The following is a 26,506-nucleotide window of genomic DNA, read 5'->3' as shown; positions in this document are numbered from 1 at the left end:
TCCCCAGGCCCTTTCCCCCCAACTCCTCTCCTCCTTCCCCAAGCTAGACTACAGCTCTTCCCCATCAGTCCTCTCCCTCTTCCAGGAAGGGTTTGGCTCCTATCCTGTTACCTATCAGCTCTGTGTTCTTGGGGAACCCTGGTGCAGCATGCAGCCTGTCTGACTCATGAAGGACTGACCTTCCCTTCCCGCCACCTGAACCAGAACTGATCAGAGGAAGGACTTACAAAAGGCAATGAAGATGCAGTCGGAGACGCTTCTAAACTCCTCCAGACAAGGGTGATAGGGCAACTCCCCTAATCTCATTTACATTGAGGATGGGACAAGGAGGCCCCTCCATTAGAATTCAGGATGGAAACCAGGGATTCCAAGGCAAGGACTGCACTGAACTCTGGGACCAGAGAAGCAGGGGAGCACTGCATGATGGGGGATCTCTGCTCCAAATGCTAATCAGCCCACATCTGCAGACACCCAGCTCAGCATTTATCAGACCGATTCTAGTGATGACTCCTTTACTGGTACCCAAAACATTGAATCTGCCTGTTTGCATTGTGAGCGCCCTCAGAGTAACAGTCACCCATAGCCAGGAGTGGTCAGCTTCTATTGTCCAGCATAACAAAACAACTCTGGTGTACTCCCTTGAGCCATCATTTACCCAAAAACAAACCTAGTGTTAGTGTTCTCCCTTGAACCATTGTTGTTTCCCTACAAAAACCCCTACCCAAGCTCAAGTTTCTGTTCTGGTGCTTGGATCCAAATGCTGCACCAGTTCCACTGGGACTTCACCTTCTCCTTTTTCTGCCTGGACTACCTCCCACTGATGGTGCAGGGGGCTCTGCCCGTCTCAAGCATTCTGGACTTGAAACTGAACGGCTTGTCTGCAAACTCCAACAAACACCTGGAACCTCAACCAGTTCAAGCTTCATGGAGTGGTGAGACCCCAACACACACTCTCTCTCTCTCTCTCTCCAGACATTACTTTATACACCTGATTTTTGTTGATCAGACTTGAGCTAGATTTCTCAAAAATACCCAATTGAAGTTGTGTAATAGTGTGACTGTTTTGTTTGTTTTTCCTTGTATGGCTATTACTACTAGGATCATAAGTTTCATGTAGCTGGTAATAAAATAACGTTTATGGTCAAGCTGGTTGTCATACTCTCTCTCCTGGATTCCACACTCCCCCCGTCCCACGTGCTCTATAGCAATGCTTCTTTCACCTAAGTCAAAGATCCCTACAAAGCCCAAAAATCCTGTGGGGTCTGCTCATCAAGGGAGTTACTATCAGGACACCTGGGACAAGAGATTGGGAAGTACTGAGCCGTGGCATACGAGGGTTTCAACCTGTATATCCTAAATAACCCTGCCCGCTCAGACGTGCTCTGTTAACCTGTGTGCATGTGTCTGACTGCATTTTATTGTTGCTCTAAGCACAGTTCTGTAAACTAAGTTCTGTGCTGAGTCCGTGTCTTTTGAGGGTACCAACCTGTAAATGCTGATTGACCTGGCTGATTCAGACGTGCTCTGTTTCTGTGCTGAGTGTATCAGTCTGGAAATGCTGAGTAACCCTGCCCACTCAGACATGCTCTGTTAATCTATGTGTGTCTTTATGTGTTTGACTGATTCGGTAGCTGGAGGAACCCAACCTCACTGAAACTAAGCCCTGCACGGTAGTTCCACTGGGGGTGAGGAATTGCAGAAGGGAGAGACAGAGCTCAGTATAGAAACACAAGTTACACTAGCAGTACATTGATACAATTGCAGAGATCCCAGAAACATACCCCTAATAAATGAGTGCACCCCAAAGGGATGGGCAAATCTGGTAACAATCCCCAGGCAGATTCCAATTTGAGGGCTTGTCTGTATTACAGAGAGTAGCCAACCTGTAGCACGCGTGCCACAAGTGGTAAAGGCAGGCTCTGTGTGTCATCCAGCAGACTGGGGAGGGGGCAGGCAGCACAGTGGCAGATATGGCAGGGGGCAGAAAGCAGAACAGCAAACTGGGCAAGAGAAGGGGATCAGAGTGGCTCTTGAGGGTGTGGGCCTAATTTATGACATACCTGCCAAAACAGTTGGCCCCCATTTCTCTGCAGCTAGGCCAACAGAACCCCCTACTGGTAATGCAATATATGCTGACAGAAGGGGTTTTTTCACCCATCACTTTCACCACTTCCCCAGACAACATGGTCAAGCTGGCAGAAGCTTTCTTCTGTCAGCTGAGGTGCATCAAAACTAGGGGTGATTGCCAGAACAGTTTCATGAGCTAGAGGTTTTGATCTTTTCCTAGCTGACATCTCACAAGCTGGCAAACCTGGGTAGTGTGAGCCAGACACTGTCTGATGGCAGGGTTCGCTGGAGCTGGTGGGTAATTGATCAGTGGTTTGGTGAACTGGTGTGTAAACCAGCGTGCTTTGATCAAGTGTACTTTGTTCATGTTGATTGGAGGCTGGGAGATAGGTAAGCTCTTCTCTAAGGTGAGTGGGGCCATCATTTACTAGCAAGGTTTGGGCTGGAAGCCTTATAAAAGGCCACTTGTGAGCACAGCAAGCATAGGTACAACAGCTCGTAGGGAGTTCCCCTGCAGAGGGAGCCATGTGGGGCTCACTTTCTCCCTCTACCAGGAATGGTGGAGCACAGTTCTCAGGTGTGCTGGACCACTTAACTGGAGGTGTGCTGCAGTAGAGACTGGTGAGCAGAGCCAAGACAGACCAGAAGTTGTGACCCAAGGGGAATGTGCTATGTTTGTCTTCATTCCTGGAAACAGGAGACTTCATCTGGCAAACCTGGTGAGGATAATTTTAAAGTAGGTCCTGTGGAGGGGATGGCAACAAAAACCCACAGCCTAGTTTAAAAATAAGAATAAGGGATGAGAAAGCTGAGAAGGATCTGAAATTTTGGAGAAGAGGTAGGAAACCTTAGTAGGACTGAAGAAACAGTACTGCAAAAAATTAGGCAGGCTATCTATCAGTTATCTTCAATGTGTATATATAAATGCAAGGAGTACAGACCACAAAACGTCACAGCATGTAAGGAAAACTGTGACCTAATATTCGCAGTACAGAGACTTGATAATCTTGATAATCTCCATTACTGGAATATCTTTACTAAAGGGTTTAGCTTGTTCCAAAAGGCTAAGTAAGGGAAGGAGAAAAGGGCATTGCACCATAGGTCAAGCACATACACACTTGCCCCTTGGTCCAAGATGTATGGTATGTTGAGAGTATCTTGAGGGAGATAAAAGGAGTAAAAAATTGCAGACATGTCATGGTAAGGTTCTCCTAAAGACTTCCACATCAGAAAGAGGACGTTGATGATGCATTTTTGAGCAGATATCAAGACCATCTAAAAGGTACAAAAGAGTATTGATGGGAAATTTTAACTACCCCAATATCTGAAAAATAACATGTTCAACAAATTCCTAAGATGCATAAGGTACAAGTTTCTGGACCAGAAATGTAAAGAATTAACCAGGGGTCAAATTTAATATTTGGACAGGTTGAAAATATAAAAGTGGTCAATATCATCAGTGAAGGTGACTGTGAATGGAGAAAAAATCATGATCCTAAGAAATGTAAGGCTGATTGACAGCAAAACAAGGACACAGAACTTCAGAAAACCAAATTTTAGCAACCTCCGAAATAATAAAAAAGGTCCCACAGATAGATAAACTAAAGGAAAAAGGAATGCATAGGGGCTGGAAGTTCCTAAAGAATATATCAGAGTGGCAACTGCAATCTATTTTAATACATAGGAAAAGACAAGGCAAAGTGTAAAATAACTTTGTCATACACAATGCTTTTAACTACCTAAAAGTCAAACGCAGTACTGACGGTCACTGGAGAGCTATACCAGGCTGCAGAACAAGCAAGCAGGAACAAAGTCAGGAAAACAGAAACAAAACATGAATTACAGGTAGCAAAGGATATTAAAAACAATGAATGTTTTTTCAAGTACATCATAAGTAAGAAAAGAATTAAAAAAAAACCTGTGGATCCACTGTTTAATGGTGAAGGTGAATTAGTGATGGATGACAAAAAGAAGGCAAAGCTACTCAATGACTACTTTGCTTTTACCTTCATATTGTGAGCAGACAGCTAGCCAAATCAGTGTAAACAGAAAGGGGGCAAGAATATTGCTCAAGATGAAGACAAGGACCATCAAAGACTATTTGACTCTTTTGAATGAATGCAAGGCAACAAACCCTGACAAAATACACAACAGAGTGCTGAAGGAGCTAGCTAATGAGATCGCAAAAAGATATTAGTAATTAGCAACTATCTTGAAAAAGTCATGGAAGCCATGAAGAGGGAAAACATACCTATATTTAAGAAAGAGGAGGAGGGAGACCCAAAGAACAATAGACATGTCAGTCTAAAATCAATGGTAGGGAAGTGACTTAAATTCTATAACAATTGCTTTATAAAGGCCTAGGGGACAAAAAAGTTATTGCTGTTCAAAAAACAAATCATGCCAAAACAACTTGTTTTCCTCCTCTGGCAAAATAACTGGATTGGTGAATAAAGGGAACAAGGCAGATATAATGTGTCTCAATTTCAGTAAAGTTTTCCAGATTCCCATGTGGCAGTTTCATGACTAAACGAGAACTATGGACTAAAAAAGAACTACCATATGATGGATAGATAATTGGGTAGGAGACTATAGGCAACAAATAGTAATTAAGGGATTGATATCAAATTAGGAGGAGGAATTGAGTGGGATGTAAAGGGATCATGTCTGGGTCCACCGCTCCTAAATATTTTTATTAGTTTTTGATAAAAAGAGTGGCAAATATGCTCCCCACATTTGCAGAAAACACAAAATTAGATGGGATGGCAAATAATTTGGAGGAACAGAATTAAAATCCCAGACAATCATGATAAATTGGAGAGTTAGGCTGCAAACAATTAAGTAACATTTCAACAGGACAAATGGACGGTACTTTACAGAAGACAGAAATGCCAAATTCACTGGCAAAGGCAAGAAGGTAAACAAGGTGAAGGGGTAAAAAAAAAAAAAAAATGCTTTCTATAAATGTATTAGAAATAAGATCAAAGAAATGTAGGTCCCTTACTGAATGGGGTGGGAAGTAGACAGTGGGGGAATGTTGAAGTACCTATATTTAATGCTCTTTTGTTTCAGTCCTTACAAACTGTTCAAATGTCAGCTGACCAGAACAATCAGAGCAGGGAAGGCAGAACAAGCTTGGGTAAACCATCAGCTTTTTAAATTAGCAGGCCAGGCCAGATTCACCCCTAAGTGATCAAGGAATTGGTTGCAGTAATTCCAGAGTTATTACCTATTATCTTTGAGAACTCATGGCAGTTAAGTCAAGCCCAAGAAGATGGGAAAAGGGCAAATATAGGAATCTCCTTTTAAAAAGAGGAAAAAGAGGGCCCAAGGAATTATAGACTATCAGTTTAACTCAGATAGTTGAAAAGATCCTGGAGCATATTATCAAACAAACAATTTGTAATTTAACAAACAATATAATTAGAGGATAACAAAGTGATACCTAACAGTCAGCATGGATTTGTCAAGAGCAACTTGTGCCTAAAATAATTTAACTTCTTTCTATGGCATGCTAACAAGTTTTGAGGATAGCAGGAGGTTAACGGATGTGATATTCCTTGATTTTAGCAAAGATTTTGGCACTGTCTCCCACGATATTTTCATAAATAAGCTAAGGAAACACAGTCAAGATGAAACTACTATGAGGTGAATACATAACACGTTGAATAATCACAGTCAAAGCGAAGTCATCAGCAACACAATTTCAACCTGGAAGGAAACTTCAAGGGGGGTTCCCCAGAAGTCTGCCTGCCCTAAATCTGATACAGGTTTCCCTCACTTTATGCAGATTCTGTATGTGCAAATTCACTCTTATTCAATGACCCTTTTTATATCAAAAGTTCATTATGTGCAAGGTAAATTCACTCTTATGCGATTTGTGTGGCAGAAACCCGCACTCAGCTGCTTTGTATGGTGCATTGCGGGAGTGACATACACCAAAATACAGTCTCCTGTGTGGATCTGTGCTCCTCACTTGTTGTCTGCGACATGTGTTTCTGTGGTTGCCATCCCCGTTATGATAGTGCCCTGTGCTTGTGTGTGCTGTCTGCTGTTGGTGAGTAGTAGTACCAAAACCGTCTTGTAAAAGTGATAGAAATAGGTCTGGGGGTCAGTACAGTTGAGGTCTTGGAACATATCCCTATTTGTTACATTGTAAAGTGGGTTCCCTTTATGTAAATTCAAGTTATGCGCCATTTTCCAGGAACACATGTACAGCATGAAGCAAAGGAAACCTGTAATATTCAGTGGGCTTATCTACACAAGGTACTAAATGCGCAGTAGCCTAATAATGCTGCACAATAGCACATCAGGGCAGAAACAGTGCTAATAAGCTACTGCACAGTATTATTAGGCTACTGTGCAGTGACGTCACTAGAAAGGCATTCACCAGTGCTACTGAGCAGTAAGGCCGGTTATTGTACATTGATTTAGCACTTGGTTCTACAAGTACTAAACTTAATGTGCAGTAACTACAGCACATTAATGAACATGTAGACATACCCAGTATCTTTATTAATGATGTAAGGATGGAACTGAATGTAAATTTACGAAATTTCCAGATGACTCCAAGATGGATGGGATTGCAGGTCCTCTAAAGGACAGGTTTAAGATTCAAAAAGATCTTAATAAATTGGAAAATTTATCTAAAAAAAAAAAAGTCTGAAGCTCAGTAAAGACAAATACGAAGTACTACGTTTAGGGAGGAAAAATCAAACACACATATACAAAGTGGGGAATGACTAGCTAAACTGCAGTACTGCAGAGAAGGATCTGGGGATTATAATGTATCACAAGGTGAATATGAGTCAACAGTATCATGTTGTTACAATAAAAGAAAATAGTAAACTGGGATATATTAACAAAAGTGTCATATGAAAATCTCAGGAAATGTTTCTTCTATTCTATTCAGCACTGGTGAGACCTCACCTGAAGGACTGTGTCCACTTTGGAGATCCACACTTCAAGGAAAGCCCTGAACAAAAAAGGGAAAACCTGACCTGTTCATCAGTGGCACTCATGTCCCACAGCAGGAGGGCTAGCACTCTGTTCTCTGTCCCACGCCATGTCTCTGCAGATGTACCATTACCTCAGAAATGGCTAGTACATTATTGTAATCCTTCTAAGGAAGGAGAAGGACAGAACAAATGCCAGTTACATCAGAAACTGAACAGCTGAGATCAGCCATGTTTCAGGCCCCTTTCAAATGAGCTGTGGCTAATACTGCATTTGACACTTAAAACCAATGGTAACTTCTGCCCTATATACATTAAAGAAACAAGCAGGCTGGCAGCCCACTTAATGCATAATACAAGGCGATGCCCACACAGTGGCACAGACTTCCAGCCCACCTCCTGCCAGCACCCCACACACTGTCATGGCCTCTCATTCTAATCCATGTCTCTGCACTTTTTTAAGCACACTGATGTCAGGCCACAGACTTGAACCTGGGGCCTTGGCCTGCCACCTCAGGCCCAATAAAGCTATTGTGAAGCCTCCAGTAGGGTCTAATCCTCCACCCACTCCCTGTCACTGGAGTGGCCAGCTGCGGTAAGCTGACCCTCCACCTTCTGCATCTAAACCTGTAACCCATACCAGGAAGTGTCTGGGTAGCAGGGCTCGACATGATCCCAGGTCACTTTGCTGTTCCCTCCAGCTTGTGCTCTGACTCTGCTCGCTGCTTGATCTTCCAGCTTCTTGACTCAGCTTGTTCCTAGACCCTGCTCTCTGATGTCCTGACCCAACTTGTCAGTCTGATCACCTGACTTCCTGACCCAGCTCGTCCCTGAATTCTGCACACTCCTCCTGAGCTTGGTCAGCACCTCAATCCCAAGTGGCCTCAGACCTTGCCACCCACAACCCTGCATGACAGCTGCAGTATCTCAGAAACTGTGGAGGACAAAAATGCAACCACTGCTCTGATTTGACTCTCCTCCTTCTCTCCTTCCAGTGAAGCAGGGCTTTCTCATTGCTGGGACTACTTTCACATCACCCTGAAGCTAAGGCTTGGATGCTCCCAAGGAGCCTGCCTGTGGCCCACTGAATTATGTTAGCCAGAGGATAAAACTTGCAGGGAGGAAAATAACCTCTCCTCCACTCAGCTCCAGCTCTCATTCCCTTTCACTTTCCCCTCTTTCCTAAAAATGAACACTCACACTGTAGCTTCAGAAAGTGATTAGACAGGTAGTGTCATACAATATCTGGCTGCAAAGACTTAAACACTTACTACTTTGAGATTTGCCTCTTGGAGTTTTCTTGCTCTTTCCTCCAGGCGCTTAGCAATCACAGCCAGCTCCGCATTTTTCCTCTTGAGATGCTTCACCTTCTCCTCTGTCTCAGGAAAGCAGCTCTTACGCTAAACAACAAACAAAGAGTTAAAGGCAGAGAGATCCCTTTTGCTCTTTCTTTGCCCTCAGCCCCTGCCCCAGCCCTCCATCTCCTGTTTCATCCCACCCTAAGAGATCCAGTCCATTTATCCACAGCCAGTGCAGGTTTCTTCACAATTTTAGATCTCCTAACCCTTTGTCTGCTCTATTTGTCCACCTCAATTTGCTAAGTCTGTTTTGCAGCCTCCTATGTCTTACTGTTAGCCCATTTTTCCTAACAATCTGCCCTCATTTTTCTCTTTTCTTAATTTTATCTGTTTAGTCTCCCAAGTTCCACCCTACATGAGTTTCTCCCTCTATACTGTTAAAATCTTTCAGTCACTTGAAGACTGTGATGTTGTCCCCCAAATCTCCACTTAGTCATGCAAGGCAGAGTTAGCCCTTCTGTCTCTTCTCACCTATTAATCCCTCCAGTCTCCAGAACCTTTCTTGTTTTTTCCTTCTGAGTTTCTTCCAATGTATCTACTGCTTTCCTATAACACAATACCCAAACAATACAACATATTCCATCATCATATCCTGGATTTGTGTCAGGCTGCACAAGTTCACTGCTCAGTTACAGCCCCCTCTCCCCCCTAGAGATAACCGCTTTCTCCATACTCCCTCCCAGGCAGTGCTTGTGTTTTAAAGGACATTTCTACACATTTTAATTCTGTTGTTTCCAAGCTGAAACCTATTTTATTCCCTTGCTTCTAGTCTCTCCCTGCTTTTTGCACTGTTTATCCATCCTCACCGATAAACAGCAGCTTCTCCTAGTTTAGTATCACCTGAAAGTATCATACATCTGCTGTTTGCTCCATTTCCCAACAATCAATGTGTGTTAGGTGCTCAAACCAGTCATGCCCTTGCAAAATGCTACCACTAAGATCTGCTGTTTTCATTATCCTTTGTTGCCTCTTCTTAAGTCATGAATTACCTTCAGTCAGGAGACTGAAGGCAATTTTAACAGTAATATTTTATAAGGCTAATATCCAGATCCATCACAACATGGCAACATCAGTTATGGTTGACCTGGACAATGGACATTTTATTTTTTGTGGGTTGATAGAGTTCTCTAAAACCCATGTGTTTTGTATTAAATGATTCAAGTGCTTAATGGGAGCCATAAAGTGATGACATTTTCAAGGGCATTTTGAAAGGAAAAAGTAAACTGACCAAGTGACCATGCAAAAAAATGGCATTTTGGATTCTCTCACACTTTCATCAGTTCTCTTTTAAAACACAATAAATATGTGATAGATAAGATAGGAAATTAGTGTGAGCAAGATTTTAATGGGTATTGTCTATACCAGAGGTGTCCAACCTTTTTGAATGTGGGGCCAGATCATGAACTTTTTATCACCCAGTGGGCCGGCAGAAGCAGGCACTTGCACAGCCTGTCCAGTCCGGCCACGGCCTGGGGGGGCAGGGGTCAAGGGGCGCTACCTGACCCCGCCGTGTCCTCCCTGCCACCTGGGCGGCCTCGAGGATGCTTCCACACCTGTGTGCCTGGGCTCAGCAGCCAGGGGGACATGCAGAGACCCTAAGGAGGGGGTGCAGGACGTGCAGGGACAACCCCCTGTTCCCTCTCCTCTGGGGCAGCCCAAGCCCGACCAGCAGGGCTCCATCCCTCCCCAGGGCCTGTGACTCACCACCCTCAGCGCAATGTCTGCGGGCGCGGGGGAATGCGGGGAGGCGGGAGTGGTGCCAGCTTCCTGCCCCGACAGCCACAGCCACAGCAGCAGTGGCAGCAGCATCTCCCATGGGCCCGGCCACAACATCCCTCCACGCCGTCATCCGCACCCACTACACCATGACCTGCTGCGGCCCGCACGGCCAGCGGGACCGGCACAGGGCGGGGCCAGCATGCAAATGAGGAAGGGAGGGGCGGGACTAGGACGGGACACGGTGAAATGAAGGGGGAGGGGAGGAGCCGCACCACATTGGCAATTTGAAGCCGATGCAGTGCATGTAGGAACCTTGTCCCTTCCCCAGCCATTAGGAAGATGCTGAGGGCCTGGGGGAGGGACAAGGGGTGGGAACGAAAGTAAACAGTGTTTACTTTCGTTTCCCATCACAGCACCGCGGGCCACAGAAAATGGCTTCATGAGCCGCATGGCAGCCCACGGGCCATATGTTGGACAAGCCTAGTTTATATTCATGTTTGCTAAGGCTTCCAACTTGTTGTAGATACTGCATGTAATGTTTAGAAGGCTGATGTTTCGACTATTGACAGCAGATGCACTAATTCTGCTGCCAGCATTCAAATTACAATGACAGCATGTTACTGCTGATGTGGGTAACAATGGCAGTAGTTGCTAGACCTCCTTCCAGAGGAGATGCGTCAACAGTCACATTTGTCTCTTGCTGGGGCATTGCCCTCAGTACCACCAAAAATGCTTTGGAAAATGCTCTAAGGACACCTGTGAAGGTGGTGTTTTCCAGATGCTGGCCTGGGGGGTGTGCATCTGAGCAGCCTCCTGCTTTGTCACCCTGTCTGGCACAGCTGTAGGGTCAATGATCAGACTGTGCTCTGTGATGGGCTAGTACAGAAATCCCCAGCGAGCAGCTCAAACTTCAAGAGCAAAAGCAAGATGCTGAGCAGTTGGGGAGACCCAGCTGTCCATGGCCCAACTGCCACAGGGCCACCAAGACAACTGGTCACCTCCTCTAGCTCCGCACTTGCGCCAAGGAGGTATGGAAAAGGGTGAAGCATCTCTGTGAAGCGGTGACCAGCGTCAGCTGGCTAACCAGTGAAGTGGTGCTGTATGGACACTTCGCCAAACACCAGGGGAGCTCATCACCCCATTTCAACCAGTTTGCATCCTGCATCAGGAGTGCCCTGTAGAAGGCCAGGAACCTCCTGTTGTACAGGCACGTGGACGTAGAGGTAGTGGGTTGCGTGAAAATGGCACTGATCAAACTCTGGACCTACCACCAGAAATCGGTAGTGGAGGATGGAGAGGATGCAGCCAAAGTCACCTGGCACAGAGACATGTGGCACAGGATCATCCAACGTCCCCCAAGCAGAGATGGGGGCGGTGGCAGTGAAGAAGAGGAAGGGACAAGTGGAACCGAGGACAGCAACAGCAACAGAGACAACAGCAGCGGGTCCTCCAGCGGGAGCTGGAACGACTGATGGAGAGGACACCTGAACTGAGTATGTGACCCTGCAACCAGGGCGGGGATAGAAAGGAAGTGTTGCCTGGTCTGAGGGACCAGGATGTGCTTATTTGTTTTGTGTGGGTTGCGCCCAATGTGGATATTGTAACAGGTTCAGGTGGCCAGCGGACCTTTGTACAGGTGCACGGGTGCAGTTATTTGTAATGGGTGAAGGTTTTTCTTTTTGCAGTATGATACTAGGAGTGTAGATATACATTTACAAAAAAGCAGATCAAGGTCTCCTACAGTGAGGGAGAAAATGGGGCAGGGGATGGGGATGCTGCCCAGCCAGGGCAGTGCATGGGACTTGGGGCCAGGGTGGGGAGTGGGACAGAGCCATGGGTGGCTCATTCAACGAGCTTTAGTTCAAGTGCCCCTGCCGCCATTTTTAAGTACCAGAACACTGATAAATGTGATGCTGGAGGCTGCTGGAGTGTGCCACAAAAAAAAGCGGGGGGCAAGGGTGGTTATGTCAGTACTTTAAAAGGTACTGACATAAATATACTTTTTTTTTTTTTTTGGTGCACTCCAGCAGCCTCCAACATCACATATAACCAAACTGGTTACTGGATTGGTACTGGCCAACATGGCTGGTTATTGATCGGCTACTGGTATCGGCCAAGAAAATCTTTATCAGTGTACCCCTAGTGACTTTGAAAACGTGAGGATCATAGACAGGTCTGGGCCTGAGCATGCAAAGTTTGGGTTAACTACCAGTAAACAAACCTCAGGAGGTTGTGCGAGGTGATGAACGGTATTACACACTGACCCCTACAGGCTTCAGAAGAGGCAACTATAACTAGGGACCTACCAAAATTGCAATTCCACAAATTTTGCAAAATCCAGCCTTGCCCACAAGATCCGCAGGGGGAAAAAAACCCTTACTCAAAATAAAATGTTGGCTCCCCAGAGCGAGCCAGCAGCCCTCAGGGCAGTGCAGCAGCCTGCTAGGGTGGGGAAGGAGGTGGGAGGGGCTGCTTGCTCAAAGAGCTGCCAGCAAGACAGCTGCCACCTTCACCCTTTGTTGCTGATTGGCTGCATGGGCTGCCTGTCATGTAGCCCTGCCTCTCTCCACCAATCAGGGGCAAGGAGTGGAGCCACATGATGGACAGCCCTCACAGCCAATTAGCAGTGAGGGGCAGGGCCACCAGGGCCCTTCAGCCAATCAGAGACATGGGGGGCCCACTGCACTTTGCCCTTGAAAGGGCTGCTGGGCCCCAGGTTCTGCCTACAAATCAGCAGGCAGCCACCTCAAATTAGAGAGGTCCCTAACTACAACCCACAACAGCTTCAGGTCTCCCACTTGTGGCCACAACAACTACAACAGCTTATTCCTGTATCTCAGACTTAACAGAGCTGGTCCTTTAGCTCAAGTACTACAGCAGGGGTGGGCAAAGTCCGGCCCATGAGCCGGATCAGGCCCACGGTGGACTCCATTTCCCAGCAGCCCCTGCCCATGTTGCTGCAGCCATTTTCCATGGAGACCCCAGCACTGGGGGCACCATGACAGCATGGGGCCAGGGTTTCCATAGAGACTGGCCCAGCCACGCTGGCAGGGTGCACAGCTGGGCAAAGAGCTGCTCCAGGCCTGGGATCTTGCAGCAATGACAGCATGGTCTGGAGCCGGAACAGAGCTGTGATCCGTTGCCCGCACTCCTTAGGCACAGGCATGCAGGCAGCAGATCACAGCTCTGCCCTGGCTCTGGACCATGCTGCCACCACTCCAAGATCCCAGCCCCAGCCCCACCGCAGCCCCCCACCCAGCCATGCACCCTGCCAGCACTGTTGGGGTCAGTCTCCATGGAAACCCTGGCCCCATGTTGTCACAGCACTGCTGTCCCTGGGGTCTTCATGGAAACTGGCTACTTCAACGCAGGCAGGGGCTGCTGGGAAATGGAATCTGGCTGCTGGTAACATATGGTGCCAGTGGAGGGACATGCTACACCTTTGGGATGAGCTGCCCTAGCTGCACAGCTTGCACAGACACTGCTTAGTCACCAGTCACCCCTTAAAGAACTTTCCCTCTCGCCTGTGAGCTAATGGAGCCAGTTTACAACTGGGTCTGTGGAGGCTCACGCTGACAGTCTAGCTGCCGGGGCTGAATCCCTGTACCTGGTTGCCCTGTGAAGGGGCCTCATTAGAGGCCATTCAAACCTGGCCTCTGGTCTTTCAGCTTGAGCTTCCATAGATTCAGCTGCTAAAAACAAGATATATCATATCTACTGCTCTCCCACTGCTCTTGGCAAATATATGCTGGTTGTTCCTGATCACTTTTTCCTTTAAAATAGATTTCTTGAGGACCTGCTCCATGATCTTTCCAGGTATCAAGGTCAGGTAGACTAGTCTGTAATTTCCTGGATCCTCCTTCTTCCCTTCGTAAAGATAGATACTATATTTGCCATCTTTCAGTCATCCGGGACCTCACACAACCTCCACAAGTTCTCAAAGAGGCTTGCTAAAGGCTCAGAAATTACCCGAGCCAATTCCTTCAGTACCCCAGGATGTATCTCATCCAGCTCTGATGACTTGAAAACATCTGGCTTCTCTAAGTAATCCTAATCTATTCTTCCACTACTCTAAAATGTTTGTCTCCTTCCTCTTTGCTGTCAGCTGTGCTCGTCATATGGTAGCTGCTGCCCCTATGTGGGAAGACTTGGGTAAAAAGGGCAGTAAAAGTATGTCAGCCTTCTCTGCATCATCCATAACTTGAACACCTTCTGCATTCTGTATGAGACCCATGGTTTCCTATGTTTTCTTCCTACTCTTGACATACTTGTAGAATCCCTTTTTATTGCCTTTTAGGTCTCATTCCACTTTTTTTCAAAATGTGCCTTGGCCTTCCTAATTTTCTCCTTGCATGCCTGTGCACTATTCTTTACTCTTCTCCAGCAATATGACTAATGTCACAACTTTTGTAGGATTCCTTTTTTACTTTCAACTGATTAAAGAGACTGCTGTCTAACCAGGCAGGCCTCCTGTTGCACTTCCCATTCTTCCATCATATCAGGATAGCTTGCTTCTGCAGCCTAGATGCAGACTCCTTAAAGTACAGCCAGCTGTCCTGAACTCTTTTTCCTCTCAGACTTGACTTGCAAAGGGATCCTATCCACCACTTCCCTGAGCTTGTTGGAGTCTGCTTTTCGGTGTCTTTATTTAGATGTTCTTCTTCTGCAGGCCATGGACTCTACCATTTTGTAGTCACTATCACCCAACTTACCTTCCACCTTTACTACCAGGTCATCCCTATTTGTGATTATCAAGTCAAGAAGAGCTACCCCCAAGCTGGCCTCTCTGTCAGGCTGTGGCCTTGAACACAGGACCTTCACCTCTCCAATGCAGTGGCTCACCCTGGTCTGCTACCTCCTCAGTAGACTACCAGAGCAGACAGGTGGCTCGAATCCTCCACCTGGGCCTAGGCACACTCCCACTCCCTACCACCAGAATGGCCAGCCAAGGTCAGCTGACCTCCTATGCCTTCCCATATAAACCCTTGACCTGGAAAGGAAAATGTCTCGGCAACCCTTGTATCTAGGCTTTTGTAGCTAATGACTGATTAATTCATTGGATATCTGACCCAGCTAGATTCTTGACCTTGCACTCTACCAGATCTTCTGCATCTCCAGCTCAGTTCCCCAGACAGATCTTCTGGCTTCTGACTTCCTGGCTTCTCCTGACCCTGAGGTGACCCCAGACCTGGCAGCCCATGGCCCAGCATGACACACTCTACCATCTGTACCAAGAATTTATCCTTAACACCATGAACATTGTGTGCCTCCTGAGGCCAAGGGGGCACAGCAACTGCCTGCAGGTGGCGGTAATGGCAGAGGCGAGCTTCCACAGGTGGCAGCAGTGATGTCGGCAGCAGGGGAGAAGGGTGGCGAGCAGTGACCACCTTCAGGTGCCGCCAGCAATGGCAGCAGCAGCCAGTCTCAAGGGGTGCACCACCAATCTCAGGGTGTGCACATGCACCTGCTTGCACCCCCTACGCATCACCAATGCTCAACACTCCAAAAATCTGCTAGATTGCTTGTGTAGTGCTGTGTTTCCTTCCCAGCAGATTTTCTGATAATTAAAATCCCTTGTGAGAACCAGGTCCTGTGATTTGGATGCTTCCATCAATAGATTTAAAAAGGCTTTGTCCATCTCCTTCTCCTGTTTAGCAGCCTATAGCAGATGCCCACCATGACATCTTTTCCTGCTGTTCTTCTCTCTGACCTTTAGCCAGACGTTTTCGACAGGCATACCTTCCACTTCATACTGCACCTCAGAACATGTGTACATGACCTTTATCTATAAGGCAACACCTCCTCCTTTTCTCCCCTGCCTATCCTTCCTAAACAAGCTATACCAGAGGTGGGCGAAGTCCAGCCTGCAGGCCAGATCTGACCAGCAGTGGATTACATTTCCCATCAGCCCCTGCTCATGTGACTGGGGCCAGTTTCCATGGAGACCCCAGCAGCAGCTGCACTGTGATGGTGCAGGGCCACAGTTTCCACGGAAACCAGCCCCAGCAGCACTGGCAGGCAGCAGCAGCAACAGCCTCTTCCTGGTGGGGGGCTAAGGAGGGGTTGTGCTGAAGGTGGAAGCAGGGCAGGCTCAGCTGCTGCTGCCTGTGCAAGGTGGCCAGTGGCAGTGGCAGCACTGGGAGGGGTGGCTACAGGGAATTTTGGGGTGGCTATAGCCCCCCCCCCCGGAGCACCACCCCTGCTGGCAGGTCACACGGCAAGGCAGGAAGCTGCTCCGGAGCCCAGCTGGGATCGTGCAGCAGTGACAGTGTGGTCCAGAGTCAGGGCAGAGCTGCAATTCGCAGCCTGCATGCTCTGGGCAGGGACCTTCAGGTAGCAGATCGCAGCTCTGTCCCAGCTCCAGACCACACTGTCACTGGTGCAAGAAGCCGCAGCAGAGCCATGATCTGCTACCTGCATATCCCTGCCTGGGGCACTTAGGCTGCGGATCGCAATTCTACCCTGGCTCTGGACTACACTGTCACCGCTGCAAGATCTCAGCTAGGCTCCGAAGCAGCTCTGCACCCTGCCACACTATACCAGTGCTGCTGGGACTGGTCTCCACAGAAACCCTGGTCCCTTGCTATCACAGCATGACTGCTGCAGGGGTCTCCATGGAAACCAGCCCCAGCTGCACGAGCGGGGGCTTCTGGGAAATGGAGTTCAGCTGCCAGCTGCATCCATCATTGTGTCAACCCCTGAGCTGTACCCATCCATGACCATACTCTAGTCACGTGAACTATCCCACCATGTCTCTATAATCTCAATTACATCATAATTCCTCAGTTATATTAGGACCTCCAATTCTTCCTGTTTATTCAACATGCTTCTCACATTGTTATATATAAACACCTCAGATATCTATCTGATTATCCCTGAGAACATTGCTAAGGTTTCCACTATTGCTTCTCCTTTTTAAGTTTTTATCTAGGTCCCCTCATTCTTTACTTGCCTCTGGGCTTCTTTCTCCATCCCCCAATGAACCTAGTTTAAATTCCTCCTCACTAGGTTAGCAAGCCTGTATACAAAGACACTCTTCCCTGTCTTCATCAGGTGGACCCTACACTCCTTCCCAGAAGTCCACCTTCTTGGAACTTCACCCCATGGTGGAAGAATGCCATCCCATGGTCAAAGAACACTATTGGGTTATTTAGCCTGGAGAAGAAAAGCCTGATGGGGATATGAAAACAGTCTTCAAATACTTGAAGGGCCTGATTATAAAGAAGATAGAGATGAATTGTTCTCTGTGGCCATGGGGGACAGAAGTAGGAGCAATGGCCTCTGCTGCAGCAGAGGCAATCTGGATTGGAGATTTTTCACTATGAGCGTTGTCAAGCACTTGAACAGGCTACCCAGAGAAGTTGTGGAATCTCCATCCCTGGAAATTTTCAGGAGCAGGTTAGACAAAGACTTGGCTGGGTTGGTTTAGACAGGGATGAGCCTGCCTTGATCAGGAGGGTGGACAAGATTACTTCATGAGGGCCCTTCCAGTCCTACTGTATGATTTTATGATCCCCTCTTTACATCCAGGTCGGCCACATCACCTCTTTGTGTGGCACTGGCTACAAGCTGGCATACTTTAACCATGCAAGGTTGATCCACTGCCAGCTGAGGCAAAACTTTGACTATAGCCAGGCCACCTGCATCAACAGCCCAGATGGGATCATGAGCTCTACCTTCCAGGCTAGGCCTCTGAAAAACATTCGAGAAAAACTAAACTTGGCCATTTTTTACTACAGGGCAAACAGTGCAATATCAGAGCTCTCCCCCAGCCTGGCTAAACTCTTGCACACTGCATCCCACAGGCAGACACCAGGCCTCGACAAGCCTGAAAGATGAAAGACTCAGAGAGCTCCGAGTGTGTGAGGAGGGGTCACATTATCCCTGTGGTGCTTGGGTATTAACATGTTCCCAGGCTGCAGGGGTCAAGCATGGCTGTGAAGGTTCCCCTGGCTCTAGCCCTGCTACTCGCATTAAGGTGCCAGGAGCATGTTCCTCAGCTGCCAGCCTACCTCACGGGGGCAGCTGCTGTACTGTTCCTCTTAGCCATGTCAGTAAATGAATCAACGTTTCCTCTTTCCTGCCTGAAAGAGGAAACAAGAGCGCTTCCTGCCTTCACGCTGTCAACCTGCCATTGGTCCTCCAATTTGCCAGCAAGCCCAGTTGGCTGCAGAGAAGTCACACCAGAGTCTCCAGCAGTCAAGTAATGCAGTACAAAGACTGCAGAGATGTCAGGGAGGGCAGCACTACCCAGACTCCTCCCTCACCTGACCCCCATCACAGGGGTTATGGTGTTATGGCAAAGGAGTCCAATCCAGTCAGCTTACTACGCAAGGAAGTTGACAAGCATCCAATTCTCCAAGGAGTCCACAAAGCTCAGCCCAAAAGTACCCAACCTGCTCCATGTCCCCTGAATGTCTTAGCCTGGCCCTTCCCAGTAGATTTGGGGACTTCACTCCTGCTCCCCATGCAGATGCCAACTGGCTTCCCAATGCCCTTAGGAAAGTTAAAGGAGGGTGCCAACCTGCAGCATGGGTGACACAAGTGAAATAGGCAGCCTCAGTGTGTGGCATGCAACAGATTGATAGGGACAGGCAGCATACTGGCAGGCAGAGCAGGAGGCAGAGAGCAGAAAACAAAGCAGCAGACTGAACAGGGGAAAGAAACTGGAGAGGCACTCAGGAAGGATGCAGGCTAATTTGTGGCAAGCCTGCCAAAAACACTGGTCCTGACTGCTCCAGAGCATGCTTGTCTTGGCCCTGCCGAACACCTCTAGGTGCACACACTGATGTTCCCGAGGGCGTACAGCATTCCAAAAAGGCTTCGGGAAGGGTCATGCGCCATACTCACCAGTAGGCTGTTTTCCTCCTTCAGGCTGGTACAGCGGTGCTGTAACTCCTCCAGTGCACTCAAGAGCTTTATGTTCTGTTTCACCAAGCAGCTGTAATCAGCACCATTCTGCAAAGGAAATGAGATAAGCTAGGATTCTGTTTCCACTTTGTAACTAGGAGGACAAGCCGAGATGCCCTACTGCCTTGTGCTGGCAACAGTTTGTAGGACTTCAGAATTTACCTACAGTGCGAAGATGAGGTAGAGAGGTGGGCATGGATATGGAGCTGTATGGATAGGGAAGAAGAGGGGATTGGCACCTTAAGTCACTGTACCTCTTGTTGTCTCTGGAGCCCCTCCAATTGGCTCACCTCCTGGCAGGGACTTTACCCCACTAAAGGAAGGAAAGAGTGGAACCAAAAAGTGCAATGCAATGAGGTGGGAAGTCTCTCTCAAACAAGACCCCATTCATTGGGTATGTACAATACAACAGGTAGAGTCCCTGTGTCAGATGGCTGAGGCATTGTCAGCAAGAAGACCATGCTGCCTCTCTGATTGGATCTGAGAGTCTAAGTTGTGCATTCAAGCCATGTCCCCTTTTTCTAGCCAGTTTCTTACACTGAGCTTCTTTTGACACCCCCCCCGGGTCTCAGTTCTAAGAAAGTGGAGGGAGTTTGCAGATGGCTCAGCTGCCTGCAGAAAACAATGTATTTCACCCTCCCTAGTCCAGAGTAAAAGTTAACTCAATCCTTCTGGGTGTACAATAATATGCAATCAAGTCAGGAAAACAAACATGCACCATTACCATAGAAATATTATAAGACAGGATGATAAGAGCAGAAATGAGTGCAGGCATGAGCAGAGATGCTGCAGTAGGAGAGAAGATGAGGTGACAAGGGGCAGATCTAACAAGTAGGTAGGGTGCAATATGTCACAAGGCAATAAGCCTTCCTGGGGCAGAGGCTACCCAAACCTTCTTCCCTTCCCTCCCCCCCTCCCCGCAACACAGACAGTTTCTGGGCTAGAATTCCCCTCCTCTGCAGACTGCTCTGCCAGTTGACAGGAAATGCACTCGCCTGTAAAGCAATCTCTAGAAGTCACAGAAATTGTCCTGTAAGGCAACATTAACCTCATCTCAAAGAACTGTCACCTAAACTCCATTGCACCTGAGCAGGTTTCAAGTCCCCCCAGATGCTCTTTTTCCCCCACCAGCATGTACCTGGACATAGAGACCTACCTAGCTCTGCACAGCCTCACAATCCATTTTTCAGATACTTAGCCCTGTTCTCAGCAGGCGTCTGCCTGTCCCCGAGATGCAATGAAAGCTCCATATAGGTCTGCATGCAACTGAGAGCAGAGTGCAGGGCCTCCATCAAGGAATGGCAGGTATGGAATGGTAAGGGGGAGCAGACTCTGGCAGGGTGGGAAATAAGGAGCTCCTGGTAGTGCACAGTTATTGCTTGAGGAGCATAGAGGAGAGTTCTCCAGCAATGGGGCCATAAGGCAGTGATTCTAACGATGGGAGAGGGCTGGAGGGATAGTGATGTGGGACATGCCCCCCAGATCCCCACAGAAGCTCAGTCAGTAATGTAACCAGGGCAGGGCAAGCAGGGCATCAGCCCTGGGAACTGACTTACAGGAGTCTCCAGTATGGCCCCTTCCCCCCCAGAAGTCTTTGCCACAGGAAGCACAGCCTGGCCACAGGAGCTGGGCAGACACAGCTTCATGTTCTTCAGACCATCTGGGAGGGGAGGAAAGGGGTGGAATGAGCCCCTTCTGGAGGCTTTGCCATGGGAGGCACAGCCCTGCCCCTGGAGTGGGGAATGAACATGTCCGTGGGGAACCCCTGCTGCTGCCTGTCTCAGCAGTAGAGCCTGAACCCATACTGCTATGGCAGTAGCACTAGCAGCAGCCACTTAAGTGAGGGGAGCCTCAGCAGGTAAGACTTCTCTCCCCCTCATTCCTCCACCTGCTCTCCAGTGGTCAGCATTCCACCCCCTCCCCTGGCCCTTGCTATGCTTCTGAGTTCAGTGCCCCAAAGCCAAGTTAGGATAAGCAGCTATTCTGTTTGTAACATCAAAATAGTGATGGCCAAATCCTCGTGTAGAGTAAACCAGCACAGCTCCTCTGAAGAGTAATTTACCTCACTAAGCAGGGGCAGATCCAGAGAGAGTGCACCCCTCTTCTGGTGCTGCACCCCTTTTTTGGACTGGATCATGCCACAGGAGCCTCTGGAGACTTTTTTAAAAATCTCCAAAGCAGGTGAGACTTGCCCCTCCCTTCCCCTCTGTGCTCAGAGGCATATCCCTTTCCCTCCATTCCCCCTTCCTCCTCCTGCCTCTGCTGCTTTCCCCATTGTCCAGGGCAGGGGAAGCTTCACAGCCACTTCTACCCACTCCAGCCAGGCTGTGCAGGTTCTGGACTCAGCCGGGATAGTGATAGCAGCAGCAGCACTGTGGGCTGGGGGGGTTCTTTTACCCACACCTGCTCCAGGGGGACCAGGCAAGGTGGGGGAACCCATTTCCCCACCCATCGCCGCTGCCACGGTTCTGTAACATTCCCAACTGAGCTCAGCCCCTAGAGAAGTGGCGCTTCTCACTTCTCCCAATCCCCCAAGACAGCAGGGAAAGCAGTGGGGAAAGGGATGGGAGGGGACACGACTAGGACCAGAGTGGGCATGACAGGGGACTCTTACCTGCTTTCAGGACTTTAAAAAGACCCTGGAGGCTCCCCCTAAGTGATCTGCCCGCACCAATGGGTGTAGGGGGAATCAGAGTGGGGAGAGGCTAGAAGTACAGGGTGCAGCCACCCCTGCAGCATGGGTCGCTGCTCCCGTATCCCTGTTTGCCAAATCCTGGATCCACCCCGGTCACTAAGGATATAGGTTTTAAGTTTTGGAGTCGCACAGGAGTCTCCACGGAGTCTGCCCTGAGGCCTGGGCTTGTACCATTGATGCTATGGAATGGTATTGCCATCTGGTCCAGGTCTCAGCGCAAAGCAAGACTGAGCAAACACAAAGGGAGGAAAGAGAAAATGGTGGACAGCAGAGGACCTTCTTCCTTTCGGTCAGTTTGTTTCATGCCATCTGGCTGTGGGGGAATGGCTAGGGACCCACCTAACTCATGGCAACAGAAAGTAATTGTTGCCACTTGGTTGTGGCCCAAAGAGCTGATTTTGCAGTCATTTCACAACAGCCCCACCCCTCAGTGCTGATTGGTGGAGACACCAAGGAGGAGGAAGGACAAGGGAGCAGCTGCCATCTTGACTGCTGGCTGCCCTTCGTGCTGCCCCGCCAGCTCGTGCCTTCTCCTCCCAGGCGGGCTGCATGGCCGGGCTGCAGCAGCAGCAAGGACTGCTGGCTCCCACGGGGAAGCCAGGATTTTATTTTTAAGTTGTTGGGGTGGGGGGTTTTTTGGTTCATTTCCTGGGAAATTGTAGCCAGTGCCATTTTTGGTGGGGATCGCCATTTTTCACAGTCTCTAGGCATGGCACACACCTCCTGCATTCATCAACCATGTGAGGACTGCCAGACTGCCACTGCTGGGCTTTAAAGGTGCTACTTGTAATTATCTCACTGATCTCAGGTGTGCACCCATGTTGCAGGAGAAGGGTTTGTTTGTGCTGACAGACCTGTTAGGGCCGGTCTGCATCTGCAAAGATGCTTGAAGAACATGAACATAAAGGAATTATTTTACAAACCATAACTCTCATTTGTCACGTCAAAACCCAGCAGCAGATCTGTATATAGATGCACGTATAACTTTGTGGTTATAACTTCCTGCTATGATCAGCTAGCCACAGGTTTGTCAGAGACAGCAACATCCTGAGAAATATTTCTGAGTTTGCATTAATGAAGCTGCTAAACTGGCTGTGGCTGTGGCTGCACTGGCCTTGTAAGAACATAAGCAGGGACCTACTTAAATCATAGTTTCATGTTTTTTGCAGAAACTGCAAAAAACAGTGATCTCTGCAAAAAATGGCCCTGGCCGCGATTTCCTAGGAAATCAACCCCCAAAAAAGTAACAAAAATAAAATGCTGGTGCCCCAATGGGAGCCAGTTAAGATGGTAGCTGTCCCCACATCCCTCTTCTCCCCGGGGCCTCTCTGCCAAAAGTGCCAAGGGGCAGGGCCTCCACTATGACCATGAAATCAGCTCTTGAGGCTGTGACCAAGCCACAAAAATTGTTTTCTCTCACTGCGAGTTAGATAGACCCTAAACATAAGAAGTTCTATACTGAGTCAGACCAGTGGTCTATCTAGCCCCGTATCCTGTCTCTGACAGTGGCAGAAACAGATGCTATAGAGGGAGAGTGCTGAACCAGAGTGATCTATACCCTGTTCAGTACCCTCCCTGGTATCCACCATTACAGGTTTAGAGATGCCATAGGAAACATCTCCAGCCGTTCTATCCAATAGCCATTATCAGATCTATCATCCATGAATATATCCAGTCCCCTTTTTAACCTGGCTATGTTATCTGCCTCTACCACTGTCATGGTCTGCAGAGGCATCAGGCTTAATAAATAGAGCCTGGGGTAGGAACCCAGAAGGTTGCAGAGGTAAACCATGGTTTGGGAGCAACTAAGGGTGGGGCTGAGTTCTAACTGGGGGTGAAACCCAAAGCCAAGAGTCTGAACCCAAATGCCAAGCTAGAAGACTAACCAGAATCAGGGAGTCAGAAAGCAAGCTGAGGTCAATACAAGGTCTGAAGTCTGCAGAGCTGGAGAGTCTGAAACCAAACACCAAGGCAGAGGGGTAAACCAGAATCAGAGGTCATAGGAACAAGCCAAGGTCAAACTGGAGTTTGAAGTCCAAGGGGCTGGTACACAGTCAGGAATACCAGGATAGGAGCTAGAGAAGTCACCGGGACAGAAGCTACTTAAAGACTGAAGTCCATTAAGTTGTGCAGTAAGGTTCAGGTGCTGGAGGAATTCCTTAAAAGGAGCCTCAGAACCAATCAGAGGGAAGGGGCTGGAAGCCAGCTGTCCCTGATTAGTCCATTAAGTGTGGATGACCCAGTTACAAGGGCTGTAGGGCAGGAAACCAGCTTGGACTTACACAGCTGACCCAGTTACTCAAATTGCAGGACACAGTATCCCGTCCCCATCCCCCCACCCCCTCAAGTGCAACTTCCAAATGCCCTGGAACCAGGTTCATTAGGGTGAGCCTGATGGAATTCCTTTATTAGGACTGGTACATAGACATTACTGGCTGATTCCCAGAAGCATTTCTCTAGGCCATACCCCTCCCAGCCCCCTAGGTACTTTAGTTTTCCCCTGCTCATTCTGGAGTCCAAAATCTGGTGAACTAAGAACTCCTCTTGACCTGGACCTGCAAGAGAGGTGGGGAAGTGGGTCCACAGCCTGTAAATGTGCTCTCCTTATGAGTCTCCAATAGATGAAAACAGGGCTGGAAACCATAATTAGAAAAAAAAGGAGATTGGTCGGTGGAGGCCTGGTCTGAATTACTGTAGGCCAATTTTGCAAGTGGAAGTAGGGAGACACAATGTGTCCTGGTGATAGTTCAGGAAACATCAAAGATATTGCTTGAGTGTCTGATTGATCTGTTCTGTTTGTCCATCAGTTTGTGGGTGCTAAGCAGATGAGGTAAGTGGTTAGATTTTTAAGAGCCTTGGGAGCTCCTTCCGAAATTGAGGTATGAATTGTGGCCTGCAGTCCAAAACAATGCCCATGGGAAGACCATGCAGATGGCAGAGACTGTCTATGAACAACTATGTAATCCCTGGGTTCGTGGTGTTTTGAGAGCACAAAATGAAATGGGCCATGTTGATAAGAATATATCCACTACCACTAGAGCAAGAGATAGATCGGTAATATGGCACCATGTGCCAGGGATGGGCTGGAGGAGGCCTAGCAGCTTCATGTGTGAGGTCTTTGTCTGAGCACAAGTCTCACAGGAGACAACATAGCACTGTGTGCTCGGCTGAAGTCGGCTCCACCAGAAACTTCAGAGGCCCTGGCTGTTGGTTTTGGCAACACCAAAATACCTGGCAAGCAGAGTGTCATGGCACCTTTGGAGGACTTCAATGTGGAGCTCCCCTTCAGGAATGTACAGGCACCCTGTGTACCAAAGGAGCCCATCCTGAAACTGGAGACCTGATATTCAGGATGGTCCCACTCCTTTCAAGTCCTGCCAGATCTGTAAAATAAATAAATCCTGGGAAATCAAGGTGCAGAGTTTTGTCTCTAGGTCTTTGTTTGCAGTGGCCCTAAATAAAGTTTTGCAATCTCAGAACAGTGGACTAAGTCTCAGGACAGGGTTCCAAATTTTCTTTTTTTTTTGAGACAGGGTATCCACTTTACCATGTTTGGTGCCAGGGTGGTAGATGATAGTGAAACTGAACCAGTTAAAGAACAGAGACCAACAGATCTGACTTTCATAGATTTCACAGACATTAGGGCTGGAAGGGACTGGGTGGTTTGCAGGTATTCAGGATTTTTTAGTCAGTTAATACCTGGACCAGAACCCGAGCTCCTTCTAGGTGGTGTCCCCGTTCTTCAAAATGGCACCTTGATTGCTAGGAGCTACCAACCTAAGATATTATAATTGCACTCAGCAGCAGTCAGCTTCCTCAACAAGGCACATGGCTAGGGCAGTCCCTGTGGGCCCAATGGCTGCAGTGGTGCACCTCTGTCTCCACCAGGAAAAGCAAGGCAGGATCTGAAAATATTAAGATGCAGTGAAGTAAAAATCTATTTTAGTCCCTCAAAGGCAGCCTGGGCCTCTAGGGTCCAAGTGAAGTTCATTCCTTTCTTAAGAAGGGCAGTGATTGGGGCCACCTGCTTAGAAAATCCCTTGATGAACAGCCTATAGAAGTTGGCAACGCCAAGGAGTTACTGAACCCCATAGACATCCTTTCCAGGTTGCCACTCTAGGATGCCAAAGACCTTCCTCAGATCCATGGATAGCCCTTCTGGCATGATTACATATCCTAAAAATGTTATGTTTGTCTGATATTTCTAATTTGGCATGTAGGTCATGGCTCTTTAGTTGCTCCAACACCACTCAGATGTCATGCTCATGTTGTTTGGGTTCTCAGAGAATATTAAAATATCTTCCAGGTAAACTATTACAAACAAGTCTAGGATGTCCTTGAAAACATCATTTAGAGTGCTGAAAGGTTGTGGGTATAATTTGACAGCCTGAAACATCACAAGCCAAAGCATTACATGGTACTCAAAATGGCCATATCATGACTAGAAGCTGGTCTTCCATGCACTGCCCTTGTGGATGCAAACAAGGTTGTAGGCTTCCCAAAGGTCCAATTTAGGAAATATTTTGGTGGAGTGGAGTCTGTCCAGCAACTCCAGAATCAATGGAAGTGGCTATCAGTTCTGGATCATAATTTTATTTAGTGCTCTATAGTCCATATGGGTGAAGTGAGGCATCCTTTTTAGTCTCAAAAAATAGAGCCCCAGCTGGTAACAATGAGGGATAAATAAACTCCTTTTGCAAATTCTCCATGATATATTATTTTAGGGCTTTGAGTTCGGCCTCAAAGAGGAAGTAAGTACAGAGGCTGAATGGAATTCATGTTCCCAGCATGATGTCAATGGA

General features: G+C 48.0%; 1 protein-coding gene across 11 annotated transcripts in view; it reads right to left on the bottom strand.

Moving 5' to 3' along the window:
• TSPOAP1 (TSPO associated protein 1) overlaps positions 1-26,506 on the bottom strand; it is a 197,076-nt gene that overhangs the window by 128,623 nt on the left and 41,947 nt on the right. For all 11 annotated transcript variants that reach the window (XM_059717356.1, XM_019486347.2, XM_019486348.2 and 8 more), the window contains exons 2-3: positions 18,950-19,057; positions 8,294-8,422 (exon numbers count right to left, since the gene is read on the bottom strand). In XM_059717356.1, the coding sequence (XP_059573339.1) occupies positions 8,294-8,422; positions 18,950-19,057 (237 nt within the window). The remainder of the gene's footprint in view (positions 1-8,293; positions 8,423-18,949; positions 19,058-26,506) is intronic.

This window comes from Alligator mississippiensis, chromosome 14 (assembly GCF_030867095.1).
Source record: "Alligator mississippiensis isolate rAllMis1 chromosome 14, rAllMis1, whole genome shotgun sequence".
NCBI classification, from domain to species: domain Eukaryota; kingdom Metazoa; phylum Chordata; order Crocodylia; family Alligatoridae; genus Alligator; species Alligator mississippiensis.
Note: the sequence above shows the minus strand (reverse complement) of the source record. Positions and strands in the feature narration are given on the sequence as shown.